The sequence below is a fragment of the Zalophus californianus genome, chromosome 11 (assembly GCF_009762305.2).
Source record: "Zalophus californianus isolate mZalCal1 chromosome 11, mZalCal1.pri.v2, whole genome shotgun sequence".
Taxonomy (NCBI): Eukaryota; Metazoa; Chordata; class Mammalia; order Carnivora; family Otariidae; genus Zalophus; species Zalophus californianus.
In genome coordinates, this window is record NC_045605.1 from 31,890,884 (window position 1) to 31,912,877 (window position 21,994).

Consider the following 21,994-nt stretch of genomic DNA (forward strand, 5'->3'; position numbering starts at 1 on the left):
GACAGTGTTCTGATTTACTTCATTAAATAGCTTTTCCTAAAGTTTTTATTATTTTATTTATTATTTTTTTCTTAAAGTTTTTAAAGGATTCTCTCTGATACAGAACTTGAGCCCTTAAAAGATTGTTTAGAGCTTCATAATAAAAAGGCTCCACCTAGTGGAGCAATTCAACTATATAGCAAGACGGAAGTAGCAAAGTTAAATCCCTTACACTAAAGCCTAAAAATGATGACAGTTTCAGAGAAATGATGTTTGCTCTGACATGCACAGTATCTAGTTTTCACCATCCCTTGATAAAAGGGAAGAAAGTGAAGATACTATGCATGGAGGTAAAGTAAATGCAAGTACTGGGATTTGTTCGTAAGTTCAACACATTGACCAACATCCCAGTAAGATACCAAAGTGGCTCTACTCTGTGAAGTCAAAAACATTAATACACAAAGTCCTAGCCCTGCTAGGACTTGGGAAAACAGTACTACACAAAGACCCCTGCTAGGACTTCGGGAAAAAAAAAAAACAGAATTTGAAGGTCAGTGTTATCCCTAGTAACTAGAATAAGCCCAACATCGTGTAGGTAGTTAATAAACACTTGATGAAAAAGTCCACACGACTTTAAAAAGGGCAATAAAAAATTCTATGGTTGAATAACTTTTTTAAAATTTTAATTCCAGTATAGTTAATATACAGTGTTATATTGGTTTCAGGTGTACAATATAGTGGTTGAATAACTTTTAAAATAACTATACAGTGATACTTCATTTAACTGTGATTCCTTTACTTCATAGCCTTGATTAGCCAAACATGGGAAGCTCAAAACTTTGCCTTTGTACATCCAAAGGAAAAATCAAAGTTTTTTCTTCAAGTGCTCTCATTTATATACTCTTTCAATAGCAAGCATTTATTGAATGACTCAGACCTGTTGCTGATGGTAAAACAAAACAAAACAAAAACAGACATACCAAAATACTAAGAAAATTCCATTATTTCAGACATATTCAAATTAAAAACCAAAGCCCACTGTGGATGAGAAGATCAATTTGGAACAGGAGGAGAGGAAAGTAAAATCTTAGAAGCAAGGAGATTATTAGTGGCAAGATGTAACAATCTATGTCCTTTTAACAGAGAGGAAGGTAAAATCTGGGAAATCTGAATGAAGACCTGTACTCAAAAAAAGAGCTGCTTAGGCCAATCAGCTCTACAGCAACACAGTGGCCATTGAAAATAAGCGTATTTTTCAATGCATGTTCATAAAGCTTCTTCCAGAAAAAGTTCTATAACTTTTAAAAGTCAAAAATATACTTTTGAGGTGCACCTGGGTGGCTCAGTCAGTTAAGTGGTTAAGCGTCTGACTCTTGGTTTCGGCTCAGGCCGTGATCTCAGGGCTGTGAGATGGAGACCGAAGTCTGGCTCTGTGCGCAGCAGGGAGTCAGCTTGAGATTCTTTCTCTCTCTTTCCCTTTGCCCCTCCCCACATTCATGTGGACACTCTCTCTCAAATAAATAAATCTTTAAAAATTTAAAGAAAAAGAATATACTTTTAAAAACTTCCCAGAAATTGTCATCAAAGGAGTCTTTGCCATGCCAAGGGTTATAGCAACTTCTATCTTTCAGAAAACTTGTTTAGAACCCTTCTTTTTTGAAAATTTTAGTAAATGAGGCATCGCTGGAACAGTCTGAGAGGCTAAATGCTGTTTACAGACTTGACCTTTTTTCCCTCTGAAGAGACAGTGGGTGTGGATTTGACCATCTGCAGACCTGAAGGTCAGAGCTGTCAAAGATGACCCAACATGTCAACAAAAGATAACGACATCACCACTATTTTATTTATTTATTTTTTACTTTAAGGTTTTTGAGAACTTACCGCCCAAAAGAAACCAGCTTAAGTGAACCAACATTTTCAAACAGTTGGGCTTTTGCTGCCACACTGAAAAATAATTTAAAATGCAATCCATTAAAATCGATCAGAAAATCATTCAGTTCAAAGTATAATTCGGGGTAATCAGTTAACACAAACCAAAAATAATTAGTTAAGAACTATCCACAAAATCTGACCTGAATTTTAATTGTTTTAAGCTTTAATGTGAAAGAAATTTTTAGATCTAGTCCCCAGCTCACAGAGTACCAGATGTAATAAACCTATAGCTACCTCATCTTTTCTACTTCAGAAAACTGTGGGAGCAGTAAAAAAGAACATTTTCTCCCCACTCAGCTTCTGGTAGTGATATTGACACCTGTGGAGCCAAAGGGAAGAATCAAATCATCAAGACAAAAGAACTGTTGTTCATTCTGATAGCTAAGATATAACTAATACTGAAATGTTTCATATTTTTTTAAAATATTTGAACATAGTTCTTAAAGTGAAAAGAGGGAACTCTGAAACATTTGTGGATTCAAATCTTATTTCAAATCATGGGAGGGAGGGCATGATCTATTTGAAAAACTGCGACTCTATTAAAACTAAGGCACCCTGGGGTAATTAGAAAAGTTTCCATACTTACTAAAAGAGAATATCAAATTCTGTGAATGATGTTTTAAATTAGATATTTAAAGTGTATCTTATTTCTTTAGTTGACAAACTTTTCCCCATCGCCTAGCCAGTTGATAGTATGAAGGGTCATTTTACATCTAATACAGAATATATATTCTCTCAATTTTAATTTCTACTTCGTCAGTACAATTACAAAGCAGAAGCAAATCTTCTCTTTCCCTCACAAAGGATGGAATTTATACTGACATATTGGCTTAAAATTTATTTTTCCTTAATGGCTAGAACTGTACACACTGGACAGTAGACATATTTATAAATATAGTATTTGTCTATATAGTGGTAGTTGGATTTCTGACCAAGAGAGATAATATATGTCAAACACACGCTGTAATCAAAAGGTTCCTGTCAAAGGAGGTGATGAATGAATGAATTTAAGATACTGTTCCTATGGAAACAGGCTTACTGAAATGTCTTAACTGGACTTTCAGTGAATAATTAAATGGGCTCCTTAACTTTCCAAGTATTAGTTCTCATTATCTCTAAAATGAGGTTTCTACTACCTACTGTGGAGGGACATGAAGTACATTAAGAGATAACATATGTTAAGGTGCCCAGTAATTACAGCATTTGGAAAGCTCAGTAAAAGTCAGGGAAATAAAATGAGAGGGCTAAAAACTTTCCTTTTTAGATTTTGCTTACTTCTTTATCCAAGTTCCCGTTTGCTCTTCTTTGTTCCCTTCCTATTTACGTCTATATACTCTATCCGATGGGCCTAATTTACACTTCTGGGTCTTTTGAGTAAAAGTACTCTCTTTCACCTTCCACGCTCCTTGTTCTCCACGTAGGGGAGACAGTTGATGGAGAGGAGAGAAAACAAACCCTCACAATGTAGACAGCAGTTGCACTTCTCACAGAGAGGTGGAAGAGCTGGGTTATAGGCAGTTGGCTCAGCTGAGAGGCAGATGGCTAGCTTTTACAGAATGTGTAGTTTCAAAGCCCAGGACTACTGTATTATACATCCAATCTCATGTCTTTAAATTAAGCCATAGTTCTGCTTGTAAGGCAAATGACTGAAATTGTATGTGTGTGGAATATATCCATCTTAAGCCTCCTTTAATTTGTAATATACCATTTGTAGAAGAGGACAGGGTCCTAAAGAAGTTGACTGTTCCCACACTACAGATGAGGCACTCAGCTGTGGGACTCCTAAAGGTTCTCTGGGACATGTTCAACTCCTGTGTACTCCTGGGTGATACAACAAATACAAACTCTCTCTCACTTACACAGATCCAGGTCGCTGGTAGCCATTGCTTGAGGCAGCGTCTAGCCTTAGTCTCCTGCACATTTTTGGAGGCAGGTCTGGGTGTGGTGGGACTTTGGGCATCTCTTTGGAACCTATAGAAGTTAAGCTTTGAATGGACCCACTGTAGCTCTTGCTTCCTAAAGAGAAAACCCAAGAAAACAGGCAAGGCACTATCAGACAAAATAACAGCAGTAACACAGTACATGCATGTAACAAAAGGAAGCATTTTTCTCTAAGCCCAAATGAGAAGGTACAGAATGTTCTTTGAGCACAGCAGCCCATCACTCAGGGAGATCACAATCTACAGTAATTACAAAAACATCACCTCACGGAGATGGAAAGATCCACGAAAAAAGTCCCAGTGCACAGTTTTAAAAATCCTAGCTCAGGAACAGCATTGTTAGCTCCTTCACCATTAACTTTTCCCTCCTTAATCATGCTGAATAATCCAGCAAGTGATACAGAGACAATGACATTTTATATTAACCTCAAATCTGGTTTACCTTCAGCTGCAGAGATGGATCTGAGAGAGGAAGCCGAGGCTCTTTTCAGTCCTGGAAGCCCATACGGCCCTTTCTTGACCAGGTCTATGGGTGGGGAAACATCCCCTGGGCTGGTGACTGAGGCAACACTCTGGCAATCTGATTCTGCATCCGTTTTGGTTGCATCCTCTTTAGAACTTGATTCAGGACTAGTTGTCCAGAGTCCAAGACTTTTCTGTCCATTGGAAGGTGATGGGGATGCAATCCAAGGAATCCCTCCAGATTTCTCCCTGGGCTGGCAGGAAGCAGACTTGGTTGTGCTGTTTTGTTCAGAGGAGTGAGAGGACAGTGACTCAATGCTCCCCATGGGTGTGCTGTCTGGACTGCTACTGTAAGAGTCACCTGGGTGGGAGCAAGAAAACGGCAGCGGCTGTCTACTGAGAACAACACAACCAAACCCTTCCATTCTCCAACTCACACGTGCTCAGTGGCCACTCGATCCCACTGGAGTGATGGGCCTGTACCCAGTGTGGAAAACCGCCATCCGTTCTGGAGAAAGGCTTTAAAACATGCATTTCAACTTAGTGAATGCATTTTTCAACACTACTCAAGGAAGATTTTATATGTACCCTGACCCTATGAAATAATGTTACTTCTTGAAGGATTAGTGAGCTGGCTTGAATTCACACAAAATTTGCTTCTGGGGACACCTGGGTGGCTCGTCAGTTAAGTGTCCAACTCTTGATCTCAGCTCAGGTCTTGATCTCAGGCCTCACACTGGGCTCCATGCTGGGCATGGAGCCTACTTAAAAAACTTGCTTCTGAAAAAGAACTCACAAATAATAGTAATAAGATTCTTTGATGACATTACAAGAGATCTCTGGAAGGAGGGATGTTAGAGACATGTTTCTGCCTTTTTTTATTTTTCTGATGTTAAGTGATTGAGTTAATGCATCAGAGTCCTTCGTCATTAAGAGGCACCAGTCATGTCAGCTACAAATTAGAAACTGCTTATATTTTTAAAAGAAAGGACTTTTTCCTCTTCCTGCCGAGAATATAGCAATGTAAGAAACTGCCTATTTAACTGAATTATTTTTTTAATGTTCTTAAAAGTAAGGTTTAAGAAACAAATCAGAAAAACTATAATAAAGTATTCAAACATATATAAATTAAAAATTAGTGTTTTCTGTTAAATACTGACCGTGAGAAAAAATTGCAGGGCTTGGGGGTGTAGAGTAAAACAAAACAAGTTTAACATGCACCTCGGGATCAAGCTGCCACCCAATTTGCCGTGGGGCTTGGTTTAGAACAGCAAGTTAGTGATAATGTGTAGTGTGGTTTCTCTTTGTATTTCTTTTCTCTTTCTCTTTCAGACACTTTGATACCCAAGAGATGATGCTTTAAGGACATAATGTGAAAAGAAGAAAGAAAAGGACTGCTTTAGCCAGACTTTTTCTTGCTTTCTTCCCTACCACTTTGACAATAGGACAAAACCTGCTACAGAGTAGCACTCGATGTACTTAATAGCAGTTGCAGAAAAAAAGGGCACTGAGCAAACTATTTTTTTTTTCCCTTTGTAGCAGTAATGAATTTGTTTGTTCAAAGTACCATGTAACTATACTGACAAAGAATATATAAATGGGAGGGGAGTGTTGGGGAGACAGTATCAGCAAAATCATCTATTTATTTCTACCCTAAAGTTGGTAAGGTGAGGGAAGGCTAAATCAAAGAATGAAGAAAGCATTTCCCTACAGCAGGCACACTTACTATCAGGTTCTGCCAAGCACGGTGTATACCTCCCTCTAGGCTTCCGGGAACCTGTGGAGAGGCAGATTGCTCGTGTCCTTCGGGATCCAGATCGAGACTGAGGCTGAGGAAGAGGAATGCTTGGGTCTGGGGCAGTATGAAAAATCTACATATAAAAAAAAAAAAAATTGGACAGAGGTCAATAAAAGGGGGCAACTGCCATTTTCATCATAAAATGGTATTTTTGAGTTAATAAATAATCTTAGAACTATATGCTATTTAATCAGCTTCATGGCAAGAGATGCTTGATATAAAAAATATCCTACAGCAATTATAACTTTCTTTTCCACTTACACTGAGTAATGTCCACTTTCTGGGTTTTCTTTTTTATCTTCCCCAATCTCCCAACAATGAATTTCAGAAGATTTTCCAATAATTTCAAATATGAATAAATGTCTGTGTCAAGACACATTGACTCTTACTATTGTGATATTTTCTTTCTCGCTTCATGCTGAACATAACCTGAAGGAAGAGGCTCATTCTGTATCATTTCCCCAGCCAAGCAGTTCCTTGCTTCTCAGGAGAAGGTGCTGTCATGCTGTTGGTCCTGAGCTGTCTTGGAACATGACAAGCTGCAGGGAGAAGTCTGAGCACTGCTACAGGATACAGCCAGGTGGTCTTGGGTTGTGAGTGCTTGCAACCTTAGATAAATGGAGGATATTCTTCTACAGGCACCAAGAAGGGACCCAGGGAAGGAGAGTGCATAGTCTTTCTCTGACAAGGACTAGACCAGGCATAAGTGGATCACATATGTTTTGATTTTCAATGGCTGGATTTACTTAATAATCCAATCACTTTGACTTTCCCAATTTCCCATTTCCATAGTTATTCTAAGATCTCAATCTTGTCAAAGAAACCATGTTTAAAGACATTCAAGGCTGTCCCTGGAATCCTTTTGTTTTGTTGAGAATATTATTGCTGCTGTAAGTCTAATTCCAGAGAGATAAAAAGGTTAAAAAATACACTTAATCACCAAGTGATTCTAACAGATTCTCTGAATATGAGCAAAAAATTCACTACATAAATATTAAAGAAGAGAATCTTGAAAAGTAAATGATGTAAAAGGAAAGGAAACCATTTACCTGGAGGATTCTGAGAAGCACTTAAAAACTAAACAAGAAAAAAAAAATCAAAGTCCTCATGAAGAAGCAATTCATACAAAATGTACAAGACTGATACTTTATAAGAATCTTGAGATCACAATGAACTCACAGATAATACAAATGGAAAATTCCTTCTTAAAAGCAAGGTATAAGATTTGATACTTCCACATGAAAATTCAGCCTACCTTTTCATAGTGCTCGATCAGAATTTCAACCACAATATTCTGAAATTTAATATTCATCATGGCAGCCACAGTTTCTTCTTGTGCTCTCATTAGAGTTGGGCCAAATATGACACCAAGGTTTGAGACAGTCATGAGATTTTGTTGGCTGTGTAGTGACACTCTGCAAATAAGAGCAATAAAAATAACATAAGTTAAATGTTTAATAATTAGGCAATGTTCTCATTTATCAAATTTGTGGCATAAATAAAATGTAAAATATGCCATGATAGGCTAGTTTTCAGGTTCAACCTGAAAATATGCCATGATAGGTTAGCAGTCAGGTTCAACCACTCCCAATTGGCATATGTGGGTATAGCCTAAAGACATAAAAAGGTAATATTAGCTAAGTAAAAATAATTACAAAGTTTGATTAAAGGAATAAATCTTGATATCCTAAATTGAATATAATCACCCTAGAGAGATTATGAGTTGTTAGGGATTCTCTAGGGTACTATACTTCTTTTCGAACAGATGATTAAGATTAGATTGGTTGGAATTATATTTGGATACACTGAACATATTATTGAAAACCTGGTGCCAAGCATTTTCATAGATATTAATTGCATTTAATCCTCCCAGGAAGTCAGCTTTTTCTATTGTAAAGGTTAAAAAAAAAAAGCAAAACTGGGGTGCCTGGGTGGTGCAGTCGGTTAAGTGTCTGACTCTTGGTTCTAGCTCAGGTCATGATCCCAGGGTGCTGGGATGGAGCCCCGAGTTGGGCTCCCCGTTCTGCACGAGTCTTCTTGTCTTTCCCCTTCCCCCACCTTCTCTCTCTCAAATAAATAAGTAAATCTTAAAAAAAAAAAAAAAGGCAAAACTCCTAAGTAAAAATTATGTATTCCACGTAACAGCAAACTGGGGACAGAGATGCTATTTAAATTCAGGTCTCCTGAATATGTCAGGGGTTTTCTTAAGCTCCCTACATAAGACAACTAGCCAATGAATGTTTCTATCCTTCTTTTTCCCTTCCATCCATCCACTCATCCATTCAAAATTTCCCTGAGTGCCTCCTTAGTTGGGGGCACTATGTTAGGCAAACAGTAAGAGAAGGAGATATGGTAGCATCAGTGCTGGCTTGAAAATGAAAATAAAAGAAAAAGCCTCTGGTATTACTGGCCTTAGAAAAAGTTACCTTATCCCAGTAACTGTCAAAAATGACTTTGACTAATTTAGAAATTAGATATATTCTTTTTTTTAAAGATTATTTATTTGAGAGAGTGTGTGCACAGGGGAGCTGGGGGAGAGGCAGGGGAAAGAATCTCAAGCAGACTCTCTGCTGAGTGGGGAGCCCTACTCAGGGCTTGGTCTCAGAACCCTGAAATCATGACCTGAGCCAAAATCAAGAGTCAGACACTTAACCAACTGAGCCACCCAGGCACCCCAACTGGGCATATTCTTAAGAAAAAAACCTCATTCATTTGACCAATCTTCTAGGTTAATACTGCCTTTTCTATCTTACGTCTAGGCACGTTGTTAAAATACGAAGTTCTAGAAAGAAGCACAGCACAAGAGCATGTTTATACCTAAGCGTGCATCACTAAATCACTAACTACTTTCCAGAAGCAAAAGTAAAATTTTATGGAGAATCCAGGATTTTGAATATTATGCAAATCCTAGCACAGGACAGGAAGAGCTGATTGTCTCACTGACTGAATTTTTCCTTTGTGCCTGACAGAGCACTAACTAAGAAGCTCTTGGTTAGAATAGGAAAAGTTTCATTTCACATTTTCTTTTTACATAACCAAATATTACGTGTGTGTGTGTGTGTGTGTGTGTGTGTGTATTAGTTGCTTAGTATGTACTAGAGAATCTACCAAGAGAGCAGTATGTAAAGATGTCTGGATTTAAAGCTTGAATCCATCCAACTTGGAAGCTGGGTGCAATCAGCCAAGTTATTTACAATCTCTAGGCATCAGTTTCCTCATCTACAAAGAGTAAGGACCCCTATAGGGTTGATAAAATTAAATAATGTTACAGGAAATATGATCTCAAAACATTAGTCTTCCTTGTAATTAAATTGGCTTTAGCCACTCTTGCTAAAATGTAAGAGTTCCTGGTAGTGTGAGTAAACTGGAATAAGATTAATATTAAGCTCATGGGGAAAACATTTGGAAATCCTAAAAAAAAAATTGGTTTTGAAAAGGAGAGTTTGTGTTGCTCACAAGATGGAATATTTGGATGAACAATTTTCACTGAATTTCCCTTCTGCGGAGCTAACTCAATCAATACAGACACTTAGCACCCCACATTTCAGCTATTTCTGCACCTCATTCCCTCAATCTGTTGAGGGAATGGACACCCAACTGCCCTTTTAAATATTCAAAGTTAGAGTCGAAGAAGAGACCACAGATAGCCTTTGTTTTAAAGACAAAGAAAAGGATTCTCAGAAAAGAAGTAATGGTTTATACCATGTCTCAAAGCTAATTAATGGAGATTTGGAATCAACCTTTTAGTCACTGGTCCTTTAGATAGGGACCAATCCAGATTACTGGTCTTAAATTCTCTTTTCTTCAGATATATCAAGGTTGCCAGGGATCAAGAGTGTTATTACTTGTTTGTAGTTTACTTAAGTCACTGGTGATGTGGATACACATTCCAATAATACTGCTCAGGAGTCAATGGGGACTGACTTTTTATAGGTTCAGGAAAAAAGCCAGGAATGGTGATAAAGGATGGGCAAAAGAATTTTAAGCACTCTTCTATGGCCAGATATTATCCTCTGCTATCCCTGTAGCACATTCACTATAAGGGGGAAGTCTAAGTTCATCTAACACTCTGGATAATTAAACAAAAACATTTTATGTGACACTCATGTATCTTTTAAAAGCAGTTTAAAAAGGCTTTGCTAGAAAATTAACTTGAATATACGAAGAGAATGCCCAATACATACAGTGTGGTTAAATTTCATGAAGAAGTCACACAATTCAAAACACAATTCAAGACTAAATCTGACCAAAAATCCTTGTTCATTAACTAAAAGAGGTATTGCCATATGCAACAGTTAATAATGAACTTGATATGGCGCAGTTCCTAGTGGCTTTCCTTCTTATTTCAAGGGGCAGGAGGGCAATTCATATTATCTCATCTGCAGGTTAAGATGAGACTTATTAACATGTTATGTAGCTCTATTTCAAATGTGCATGGCTCAAATTAGCATAAACTGGGTTACTACTTGTAGTAAGCAACGAAGAAGGAGTCATTTAATTGTGAATCATAGTACTCGCTAAGATGGAAAATATCCTTATTTGTATATGAGCCTGAAAGGGAATTCTTAAGTTTAAAACCTGAATTTGGGGGCAACTGGATGGCTCAGTCGGTTAAGCGACCAACATTTGGTTTCGGCTCAGGTCATGATCTCAGGGTCATGAGATCGAGCCCTGTGTCAGGCTCTGTGCTCAGTGGGCAGATTGCTGGAGATTCTCTCCCTCTTATTCTCCCTCTATCCTCCCCATCCTCTCTCTCAAATAAATAAATAAATCTTTAAAAAAAAAAATCTGAATTTGGACTTTTGTTTACAGTAGCATGGCAAGTGTGTGTGTGTGTGTGTGTGTGTGTGTGTGTGTATGTATGAAACAGAGAGAATCTTTAGACAGATTTATGAGGCCACAGTACCCAGATATTTGATCAAACATAATTCTAGATGATTTGTGAACGTATTTTTTTGCATAAAATTAACATTTATATCAGTAGACTCAAGAATAAAGCAGATTATCCTCCATATGAGTGGGCCTCATTCAATCAGTTGAAGTCTTAAAAAGACTGAGGTCCTCTGAGTAGGAGGGGATTCTGCTTCCAGACTGCCTTGGATTGGAGCTGCAACGTTAACTCTTCCCTGAGTCTCCAGACTACCAGCTGCCCTGCAGACTTCAGACTTACCAGCCTTCACAATAGTGCAGGCCAGTTCCTTGCAACCAATCTCTCTCATACACACACACACATACACACACACACTATACACACACACACAAATATATATAGCTACACACACACACACAAACATTCTATTGGTTCTGTTCCTCTGGAGAAACTTGATTAACATGATATCTATCTATCCAGATTTTTAAATACATATATGAACTAACAGCAGAGTCAGAAAAATCTTCAGAGACCAAGTGATGCTATGAATCCAGAGAAAGAAACTAACTTTAGAGTGGCACTTTGACCTGGCAAAACCTGTTGACACTAGTAGCATAGAGAACTGATCTTCAAACTTAGGGCTCACAATGCATCTAAAAGACCTGGGGGAAAAAAACATATGCTCCTTCATATATTTTTATGTAAGGTTTTTGTCATTAGCTTAACAGTTGCGAAGGATAGTAATCATTTGCATAGTGTAAACATATACAGTACATACACACACAGATATATCTTAAAAATAAATTGTCACATCATTTTTTAAAAGCATATTCAATAGACTGAATATAATAACAATGTTATAGTACCATCATACACTTTAGAAAGACATGAACAAGTCTAACTTTAACACTGAACAAGTAGTTAAGTGAACAACATAAATCAGAGAATTACTTGACGAGGTGCTTTATTAAGATGTCCAGCATCTCTCTGTTTTTTTCTGGCAATTTGTGCACCAATGCATGTACAGCCTCCACCCGGTAGTTTTGGTCATCAGATTCTGTAACATAAAGGTTGCAAATGTTCAAGTTTCAATTGCATTCATACGTGTAAATAAACATTAGTAATCTAAACATTATAAACACTCCTACCCTCATGCCTTACAAACATTGCTTCATGCAGTTAAGTATTATCACTATCACTGGCTTAGAGCAGTTGAGGAACCTAACCATGGTCATAAAGTTAGTTAAGAAGTCAAACTAACCCAGTTCTACCTAATCCAGACCTGTGCTCATAGCCACTGGACCTCCATACAACCATAACTCGTCCCCTGCAAAGTCAGTGACCACAGAAATTGTTACAGGGAGCCTACTGTGCCAGGCAATATAATATACTTTATCACACATAAAACTTCCTAGTGACTCCATCAGACAAAGGAAGAAAGTCTTTCTTTCCAAATTTTATAGATTTAAAGATAACAGGGAATTACTTTTCTGAGGTGTCAGGATTATTATGCAAACAGAGGCCTGATAGATTTTAAGTCCACGTTGACAATGGTAAATCTGAAAAGTAAAAAACCATCTAAAGGAAGACTAGTCTAGTCTGCCAGGCAAAAGCCAACATGCTGACATGTCTGCTAGAGAAACATCTAACACTTCAGAATGAAGAACCTATTAACATGCTCTTACTATAATAAACAAATTCTATGGTGACTACCCACCCTGCCAAGCCCTTTCTCTGAACAGTGCCCAACAGGAGGTGAGGAAAGAGCATGGCTCACTCTGGGCCAAACACAAAGTCTCTCAGGGGTTGGAACGAAGACACCAAAACTGTGATCTGTCCGCTTAGCTATGTGAAAAGGCATATCGTGTAAGACCAGGGTTGACATGACCAAATGTGCTCCAAAGCCAAGAAAGTCCGACTGGAAAGGGAGATACAAATAAGGCAGCAAACAACAGAGAGGAGAGACCCTCCTAAAAGGATGGGAAGAGAAATATCAATTCCCAGTTTTGCAGTTCCTAGCTGTAGGCCCGTGGAAAGCCTGATCCATACTCTGCCAGGGAATCTGTGAGACACCTTGTGATTTCTGAATAACTTTCCCTTTTTACAGAGCTGAATTTCCAAATAATACCTAATTTTATTATCTTATTATCCGGTACATGGGAATATCCTTGACCCAGACAAAAGATTAATTCTTATCTATAAGAATATATTTTAATTATCATGGTAGTGAATTATTTATTTGCCATGGAAGTAGAGAAAAATAGTTTACAACCAAATGTTTCTATTAAAACAAGCTGCTCATTTAGCTACTTAGCTAGGTGGCTCAAATGCTATTTGTTTAACACAAAATTTCTGGAAGAGTTCTAGGGTAAGAGTCCAAAAAATTGGCTTGTAGCCCTGATTTTGCCATTAATTTACTAGTGTCCTTGGACAAAGTCACTGGCCCACTCAGGGACCTAGTAAATAAAATGAGAGGTCAGACTATACATTTTCTAAGGTTTTGTTCATCTAATAAGGATAGATTTCAGTGAAGAGAATGTAGAATGGAGAGCTTTCAGGAGAAAGCTAAGTGGTACAGGTGTTTATGAGATCATGTGGTCAGTCACGTATGCTGGATTGGAAAACCAAGGTCACTCAATGTTATCTGACACTTATCAGCAGACAACATTTCCTGTGACATTACAATGTGTGGTAATAAATTAATGCAACTGCTTTCTTTCTTGGGACTGTGAAAAATACTTGGTACAGTCATACCTCATACATCTTAACAATGAATTGCTAATTCCTAATGGTTAAATGTTGTGATGGGCTCAGATGGCAACCCTGGATTTTGGTTTTAATGTTTTAAAAGTATGTATTTCTAATTTCTCAGCTTACATGTTTTCACTGAGCCCCTCCCCACAGTTTTTGAATTAAGCCTATCTATATTTATATTCCATTATAGCAATCATAGACCCAAAGAAATTACATAGATATGTGATTATTATCAATAAACAGAGGGAAAAGGATTGATGGAAGTGCCTGTTACCTGCCAAAAATACCTGGCTCTTCTCTCCAGATTTACAAATACGGCATGTAAGTATGAGTAGGTAGCACACGTGACTGTACATATTTGTAGTCTTATCTATTTAACCATAAGGTTGCTCTTATAAGAAACTAACACTCATCAATTGAGTAAAATGTAACTAAAATAATTCCTCTTAGCACACCAGTCACTCCAATGAAGTCTTATTAAGTGGCAAAATATTATAATTCATTCTGCTATTTCTTTAAATCAAGTTAAATGTAGTCTTCAGTCCCTTTATCTCTTTCCCCTATCCTCCACTCACCTCTCCTCTGGCAACCACCAGTTTGTTCTCTGTATTTAAGAGTATTCCTTTTTCGTTTCTTTTTTGTTTGTTTGGTTGGTTTCTTAAATTCCACATGTGAATGAAATCATATAGTATTGGTCTTTCTCTGTCTGACTTATTTTACTTAGTACTATACTCTCTAGGTCCATCCATGTTCTTGCACATGTCAAGATTTCATTCTCTCTTGTGGCTTAGTAATATTCCATTGTGCATATATACCACATCTTCTTTATCCAGTCATCTATCGATGGACACTTCTGTTGTTGCCATGTCTCGGCTATTGTAAATAATGCTGCAATAAATGTAACGGTGCACATATCTTTCTGAATTGGTGTTTTCATTTTCTTTGGGTAAATATCCAGTAGTCGAATTACTGGATCGTATGGTAGTTCTATTCTTAATATTTTGAGGAACCTCCATACTGTTTTCCAGAGTGGCTGCACCAGTTTGCATTCCCACCAACAGTGCAAGAGGGTTCCCATTTCTCCACAACCTCGCCAACACCTGTTGCTTCCTGTGTTGTTAATTTTAGCCATTCTGACTGGTGAGAGGTGACAGCTCATTGTAGTTCTGATTTGTATTTCCCTGATGATGAGTGATGTGGAGCATCTTTTCATGTGTTTACTGTCCATCTGTATGTTTGCTTTGGAAAAATGTCTCCTCAGGGCCTCTGCCTCTTTTTTAATCAAATTGTTTTTCTAGCGTTGAGTTGTAAGTTCTTTATATATTTTGGATATTAACCCCTTATCAGATATATCATTTGCAAATATTTTCTCTCTTTCAGTAGGTTGCCTTTTTGTTTTGTTGATGATTTCCTTTATTGCTCAAATTTTATTTTGCTGTAGTCCCAATTGTTTAATTTTGCTTTTTGTTTCCCTTGCCAGAGAAGACATATCTAGAAAAATGTTTCTCCAGTCAATGTCAAAGAGCTACTGCCTATGTCTTCTCCTAGTTTTATGGTTTTAAGTCTCACATTTAGGTCTTTAATCCATCATTCACAATTTCTTATTTGTTTACAAACCGTACTGTCAGCTATTAAATATCAAATGGCAAAACTAAGAGGCAATCCATGGAATGGGAGAAGATATTTGCAAATGACATTACAGATAAAGGGCTGGTATCCAAGATCTTTATAAAGAACTTCTCAAACTCAACACCCAAAAAACAAATAATCCAGTCAATAAATGGGCTGAAGACATGAACAGACACATCTCCAAAGACATAGAAATGGCTAACAGACACATGAAAAAAGGTTCAACATCATTAGCCATCAGGGAAATACAAATCAAATCCACAATGAGATACTACCTTAAATCAGTTAGAATGGCAAAAATTAACAAGACAGGAAACAACAAGTGTTGGCAAGGGTGTGGAGAAAGGGGAACCCTCTTACACTGTTGGTGGGAATGCAAGCTGGTACAGCCATTCTGGAAAACAGAATGGAGTTTCTACAAGATGTTAAAAATAGAGCTACCCTATTACCCAGCAAAAGATACAGATGTAGTGAAATGAAGGGGCACCTGCACCCCAATGTTCATAGCAATAATGTCCACAATAGCGAAACTTTGGAAGGAGCTGAGATGCCCTTCAACAGATGAATAGATAAGAAGATGTGGTTCATATATACAGTGGAATATTACTCAGCCATCAGAAAGGATGAGTACCCACCATTTGCATCGACATGGATGGAACTGGAGGGGATGATGCTAAGTGAAATAAGTCAAGCAGGGAAAGACAATTCTTATATGGTTTCACTCATATGTGAATATAAGGAATAGTACAGAGGACCACAGGGGAAGGGAGGGAAGAAATCAGAGAGGGAGACAAACCATGAGAGACTCTGGACTCTGGGAAACAAACTGAAGGTTACAGAAGGAAGGGGGATGGGAGGATGGGGTAACCGGGTGATGGGTATTAAGGAGGGCACGTGCTGTGATGAGCACGGGGTGTTATACCCAACTAATGAATCGTTGAACACTACATCAAAAACTAATGATGGCTAACTGAACATAATGAAAAAAAGTATCAGATTAACAGTTTCTTAAGCAATATGCAGGAAAATCTTAACTAGTTGGTTTAAATTTATACCTCTAAGTGATAGAGCATAAAACTACATCAATTATAATACATCCAATGGAAGTGTACTTACTAACTGCAACAATAAAATCTTTGTGTAACTTGTAAGTCATCAGTGGTTCTGCAAGGCATCTGCAATGGATAAAGAAGCAGGCATTAGAATGGCAATATTTTTTTTTTATTTTCCCTGAACTTTAGTGTTTCTTTAAGAGTTGGGTGATTAAGGAGTATGGCTGCTCCAGGCAGCCATAGTAAGCAGCTCCTAGTAAGGCTGCTCCAGGCAGTCCCAAAATGCAGACCTCAAAGATACCAAAGCCCTTTAGCACTTCTTGGCATAACTGTACTAAAAAGGAAGGCTGGAAAATGATTTTGTCACTGTGAGAACTACTGAACCACAAGAGCAAAATACCTCTCAGATATGGGGACAATAGTTAAATAAAAAACAAAAACAAAACAAAAACAACTTTAAAAAGCATGTATAACTTCCAAAACACTAAATATAAATATCACCACCTTATGCTATTTCACCTGAAGGTGAAGAATTGCTCTAAGTAGTGAAGTTCATGCCCAGGAGCTCCAAGGAATCACAGGGCAACTGCCCAAGGAGGTAAGGGAGACATCACACACAGAGTAGGAGTTAAACCTTCCTTACCTGAGGTAGTTTTTCAGTCCACTTGTTATTGTCTTATTATCCCACAATTCAATATCAATGTCAATATCAGGAGGGGATTTTGGAGCTGAAAAGAGTAAAAAATAAGATATTTAAACTGTGCAATTCAAAACATCATTCACACCATAAAGAAGATGTACACAAACATAAGTAGGTCAAAGAGAGAGACATTTATTTCTCAGAGTACCAACAGATTTAAGTTTAGAATTGTTTGTGCGAACCTGGTGTAAATCTCACTCTGATGCTCTATAAACCTCAAAGATTTCTTGTGGAATAATAGTGTTCCAAATCAAATTATTATCAATTGCTAACATCACAGAGCACTTACCATCTGCCAGGCATGCTTCCAAGTACATTATATGAATTAACATATCCAATCCTCATACTTCTCAATGAGGCAGGCACTATTATTATCCCCATTTTATGAATGAGAAGGTTGAGGCACAAAGTGTTTAAACAAATTACCCAAGGTCACAAAGCTTTTAAGTGGCAAGTCAGGATTCCAAGCTAGGCAATCTGAATCCAGCATCCATAAATCTCAATGCAACTCTAGCTAATCAAAGGACACTTGAGAAAAAGTCCAACATTATAAAAAGGACCCCTCCCAAATTCTGATTGTTCATCTATTATAACTGAACATTAAAAACTGAATGCAAATATTAATTTTAAATATTACTTGAAACAAATTCAAAGGCAAGCAATAGTATAATTCTCAAAGAAAGCTATGGTGTGGATTATCTATAATACAAAAAATTAAGTAACCAGCTTCATCCAAAACTTACAAAATGTTGTGTTCATGAGTTTCTGAACTTTGGAGTTTACTCCTCCTATTCGGTAGAGGCCTAAAATAGTGATGCCTAATGAGAAAAAAAAAATCACAAGAGAATGGCTTGAGACCAGCAGCACAAGTACAGAATGTTAAAAAACTCAGGCATATACCTATACAGAATTTGAAAGCTACTTGTCCAATTTTGCAGTCTAACTTCAGCAAATCTACCCTGGAAACACCCATCACACATATATTTCTCAGAGTAGACACTGAACAGTGTCTGAAAGTCTTTTGAAGATCTTTAAAGTAGCCAAGTACCCCGTTCATTCACCACTATTTGAATACAAAAAGCATCAAAGATGGGAAATGATAATCAGGACTTCTCATCCTCTATTTCTTCAGTCATGGAGTCCTGCATGTTGAAGAGTTGGAAGGCATTTACATCTTCATTTTGAAGATGAGGAAACAGATTCAGAGAATTTAAGAAACATACTTAGCTTCTCAAAACTTCTAAGTGGCAGCACCAAAATCTAAGCCTAGGTTCACAGAATTTCAAAGCCCAATATGAGTTTTCCTAAAGCAAAGTTTTCCTGGAATGGAAAGAGTGTAATAGGCACTGGAGTGGGCTTCAGGTGAGAGGTCATGACTAGAGAGAGGAAAGGTGCTATAACTGTGACCGTGACTGAAATCACTGAAGGAAATAATATAAGGAAGGAGGAAGACCAGCTCCTTAAGAATGTTACCCCACTAAAGCTTGAAAAAAAATCAAAGAAGTGGTTATAGTAATAAATAACACAAAGTCTATCAATAAGAAGTAAAGCAAGCCTTTATTAAGAAAAATCATTAAAAAGAAATACAGTGAGAGACATGTATCATATGACCTCACTGATATGAGGAATTCTTAATCTCAGGAAACAAACTGAGGGTTGCTGGAGTGGGGGTGTGTGGGAGGGATGGGGTGGCTGGGTGATAGACATTGGGGAGGGTATGTGCTATGGTGAGCGCTGTGAATTGTGTAAGACCGTTGAATCACAGATCTGTACCTCTGAAACAGATAACACATTATATGTTAAAAAAAAAAAAAAGAAGAAGATAGCAGGAGGGGAAGAATGAAGGGGGGGCAGATCGGAGGGGGAGATGAACCACGAGAGACGATGGACTCTGAAAAACAAACTGAAGGTTCTAGAGGGGAGGGGGGGTGGGAGGATGGGTTAGCCTGGTGATGGGTATTAAGGAGGGCACGTACTGAATGGAGCACTGGGTGTTATGCACAAACAATGAATCATGGAACACTACATCAAAAACTAATGATGTAATGTATGGTGATTAACATAACAATAAAAAAGAAATACAGTATGATTTTTGGTAAAGCTCAAGCTATAGTTTTTTGTGTATTTAGATAATTTATAAATTTATATAGTTTTTAAAGTTAATTTCATGTTAATGATGAAATACATCCTCATTTTTTGAGAGGTTTCTATATAAGAATGAACTACATGAACTACATAACAGTAACAATGCACCTGTCAGGCAACACTTACCTCTTGTTTCCACAGCTTGAATGCATTTTCTCACAAAGTTGAACCCTGCTTCATTTAAGTACACTGAAAATAAAAGAAAATCACAGTAAGGGTTTATGCCCAACTTCCTTTACCCCTTAGTTGGCTCTGTTGTTTCAGGACTTAATGGCACAGTTTTAGTTAGTCTGAATTTTTACTTTAGGGTAGAAGTAGAAAGGTTCGCAGTCACCAAAGTTACTACATAAACTTGCTTCCTTAGAATGCACAGATCCTTCATAGAAAGCAAATCTGTTATGCCGATTCTGTCCATTTTTTCTAAAATTAGCCTTATCTTTCACTACATGTTATTCCAGACGAGAGAAGCAAATGTACTAAGAAAAAAAACCTTTATTATGTCTTGGTAATTATATTACAAAGCTAGTCACATATTCTTTTTCATGGGATTCTCAAAACATTATGAAGTAGAGAGAAAGCTTTGTAATCTTAAGATGGTTTACTGGGTTGCTGAAAATTTCACTTTGTTCCAAGCTTATGAACCAAGATTCTAACACGGATCTCCTGAATCCAAGTCCAATATTCCTTCCACTGCATTTTTTATCATATGCAAAGTAATTCAAAATACATTTAGTCGACCAAAAATCCCCCAAAGATCCTACATTATGAAATAGCAATTTATTTTCACTGCTTTTGCTAGATTTTTAAATCTGTTCTAATTTTCTTAAGTTTTTGAGACCAAATCAAATTAGATTGTTTTAAAAAAAAGGATTTAACTTAAGAATATCAAGTAATACCCTGAGGAAAGATTCAAATGTTTTCTTGGTACTATCATGAAAATTTTCATCATATGTGGTAGAGATATATTTCTTAATATTCTCAAATTATATATGAAAATAATTGATATCAATAAAAAACTAAACTGGCTTCCAATTAAAGATGGTGGATTAGAAGGAGGCTGGAAGATGGTGGAGTAAGGGGACCCTAAGCTCACCTCATCTCATGGATACAACTAGATAACACTCACATCAGTGTAAATAACCCACAAAACGAAGACTGACAAAACAAACTCCACAACTAAAGGCAGAGAAGAGTCCACATCAAAGAGGGTAGAAAAGGTGGAGACATGGTGGGGAGCAAAACAGAGGTGGCCATCTGTGGTCAGGAGGGAGCCACAGTCACAGAGAAGGGTGAGAAATAGACTAACACACCAGGAAGCTTGCATGGGAGAGATGAGTCCTCCTAACATTTGGCTTTGAAAGCAAGAGGAGCTGAATTTACTGACTTCTTACAAATAAGAAGAACTTAAAGCCTGGAAGCTTAAAAATCAGCTGGCTCCATTTTGGAAGAGCCCTGAAGGCAGTAGGAAGATGAGTCCCTGCCCTTAAAGAGACAGCATGCCAAACAGCCCTCCAAAAACAGGGCAGAAGCAGTACTTTGAAAAACACCTGGGGCGTATAGTAGGGAGAGTTATGTACTCATCTCAGAGCATGTCCAGAGTAAGACTCTTCCAGGAACAAAGGAGCTGGCAGGTGCCACTGCCCTTCCCCACCCTTAACATAAACACATGGTCACCTGCAGAAACCAGCAGGAAAGTCACTACGTAATTTGCTTACACCAAGCCCCACACCCTAGTGCTTTGTCACATCCATCCTTTCCACTCATGCTTGCATCAGTCCCAGCACTTCAGGCCACCCCCTCAGAAATCCAGCGCCAACTATGCCAACACTACATCTTTCCACCCATGCATTTTGCAAGACTGTAGTTCTGGCAGTAGCAGTGGCAGGCCTTGTGGAAGTTCAAGGAGCACCTTGTTAAAATTGCACAATTCACTCATAAGGCCCAGGTCCTGGAAGCTACAGGTCTCAGGTCTCATTTCATAAGCAGAGCACACCTTGTTAAAACTGCATACCACACCCCCACCAGGGACAAAATGCTGCTCATAACAGGCAAAGAGAGCCTCTGCAGACAACTGGACTGAAGGAAAAAGCAGCCAGGACAAAACAGCAAAGCACATGCAATACACATAGGAGACACCACCTGAAGCATCGGGCTCTGGGGAAGGAGGGAAACTGCACTGTAGGGCACTACAGGACCTCTTCTTCATAAGACCACTACATTCAAGAGGAGGAGACGTAGCTGACTTTCCTGACACAAAGAAACAGACACAGAGAGTTAGGCAAAATGAGGAGACAGAGGAATATATCCCAAATGGATAAAAAAAAGACAAAAACGACAGTAAGAGACCTAAGAGAAATGGAGTAATACACCAGACAGAGAATTTAAAGTAATTATCATAAAGATACCCACTGTACTTGAGAAAAGAGTGGAGAATATAAGTGAGATGCTTAACAAAGAGATAAAAACGAACAAATCAGAGATGAAGAAAACAATAAATGGAATTAAAAATACACTAGATGGAATAAATATCAGGCTAGAGGAATCAGAGGAATGAATGAGCAACCTGAAAGAAAAAAAATTATGCAAAATGAGAACAGACTTAGGGAACTCAGCTACTTCATCAAGTGTAATAACATTTGCATTATAGGGATTCCATAAGAACAATAAAAGGGTTCAGAAAATTTATGTGAAGAAATAATAGCTAAAAAGTTTCCAAAACTGGGAAAGGAAATA

General features: G+C 37.8%; 1 protein-coding gene across 2 annotated transcripts in view; it reads right to left on the reverse strand.

Moving 5' to 3' along the window:
• Positions 1-21,994, reverse strand: part of ARHGAP42 (Rho GTPase activating protein 42) — a 307,182-nt gene that overhangs the window by 13,642 nt on the left and 271,546 nt on the right. For both annotated transcript variants that reach the window (XM_035723017.1, XM_027580564.2), the window contains exons 13-22: positions 19,388-19,450; positions 17,860-17,934; positions 17,060-17,144; positions 16,481-16,539; positions 11,933-12,038; positions 7,367-7,526; positions 6,040-6,184; positions 4,294-4,674; positions 3,771-3,927; positions 1,861-1,923 (exon numbers count right to left, since the gene is read on the reverse strand). In XM_035723017.1, coding sequence (XP_035578910.1) covers positions 1,861-1,923; positions 3,771-3,927; positions 4,294-4,674; positions 6,040-6,184; positions 7,367-7,526; positions 11,933-12,038; positions 16,481-16,539; positions 17,060-17,144; positions 17,860-17,934; positions 19,388-19,450 — 1,294 coding nt within the window. The remainder of the gene's footprint in view (positions 1-1,860; positions 1,924-3,770; positions 3,928-4,293; positions 4,675-6,039; positions 6,185-7,366; positions 7,527-11,932; positions 12,039-16,480; positions 16,540-17,059; positions 17,145-17,859; positions 17,935-19,387; positions 19,451-21,994) is intronic.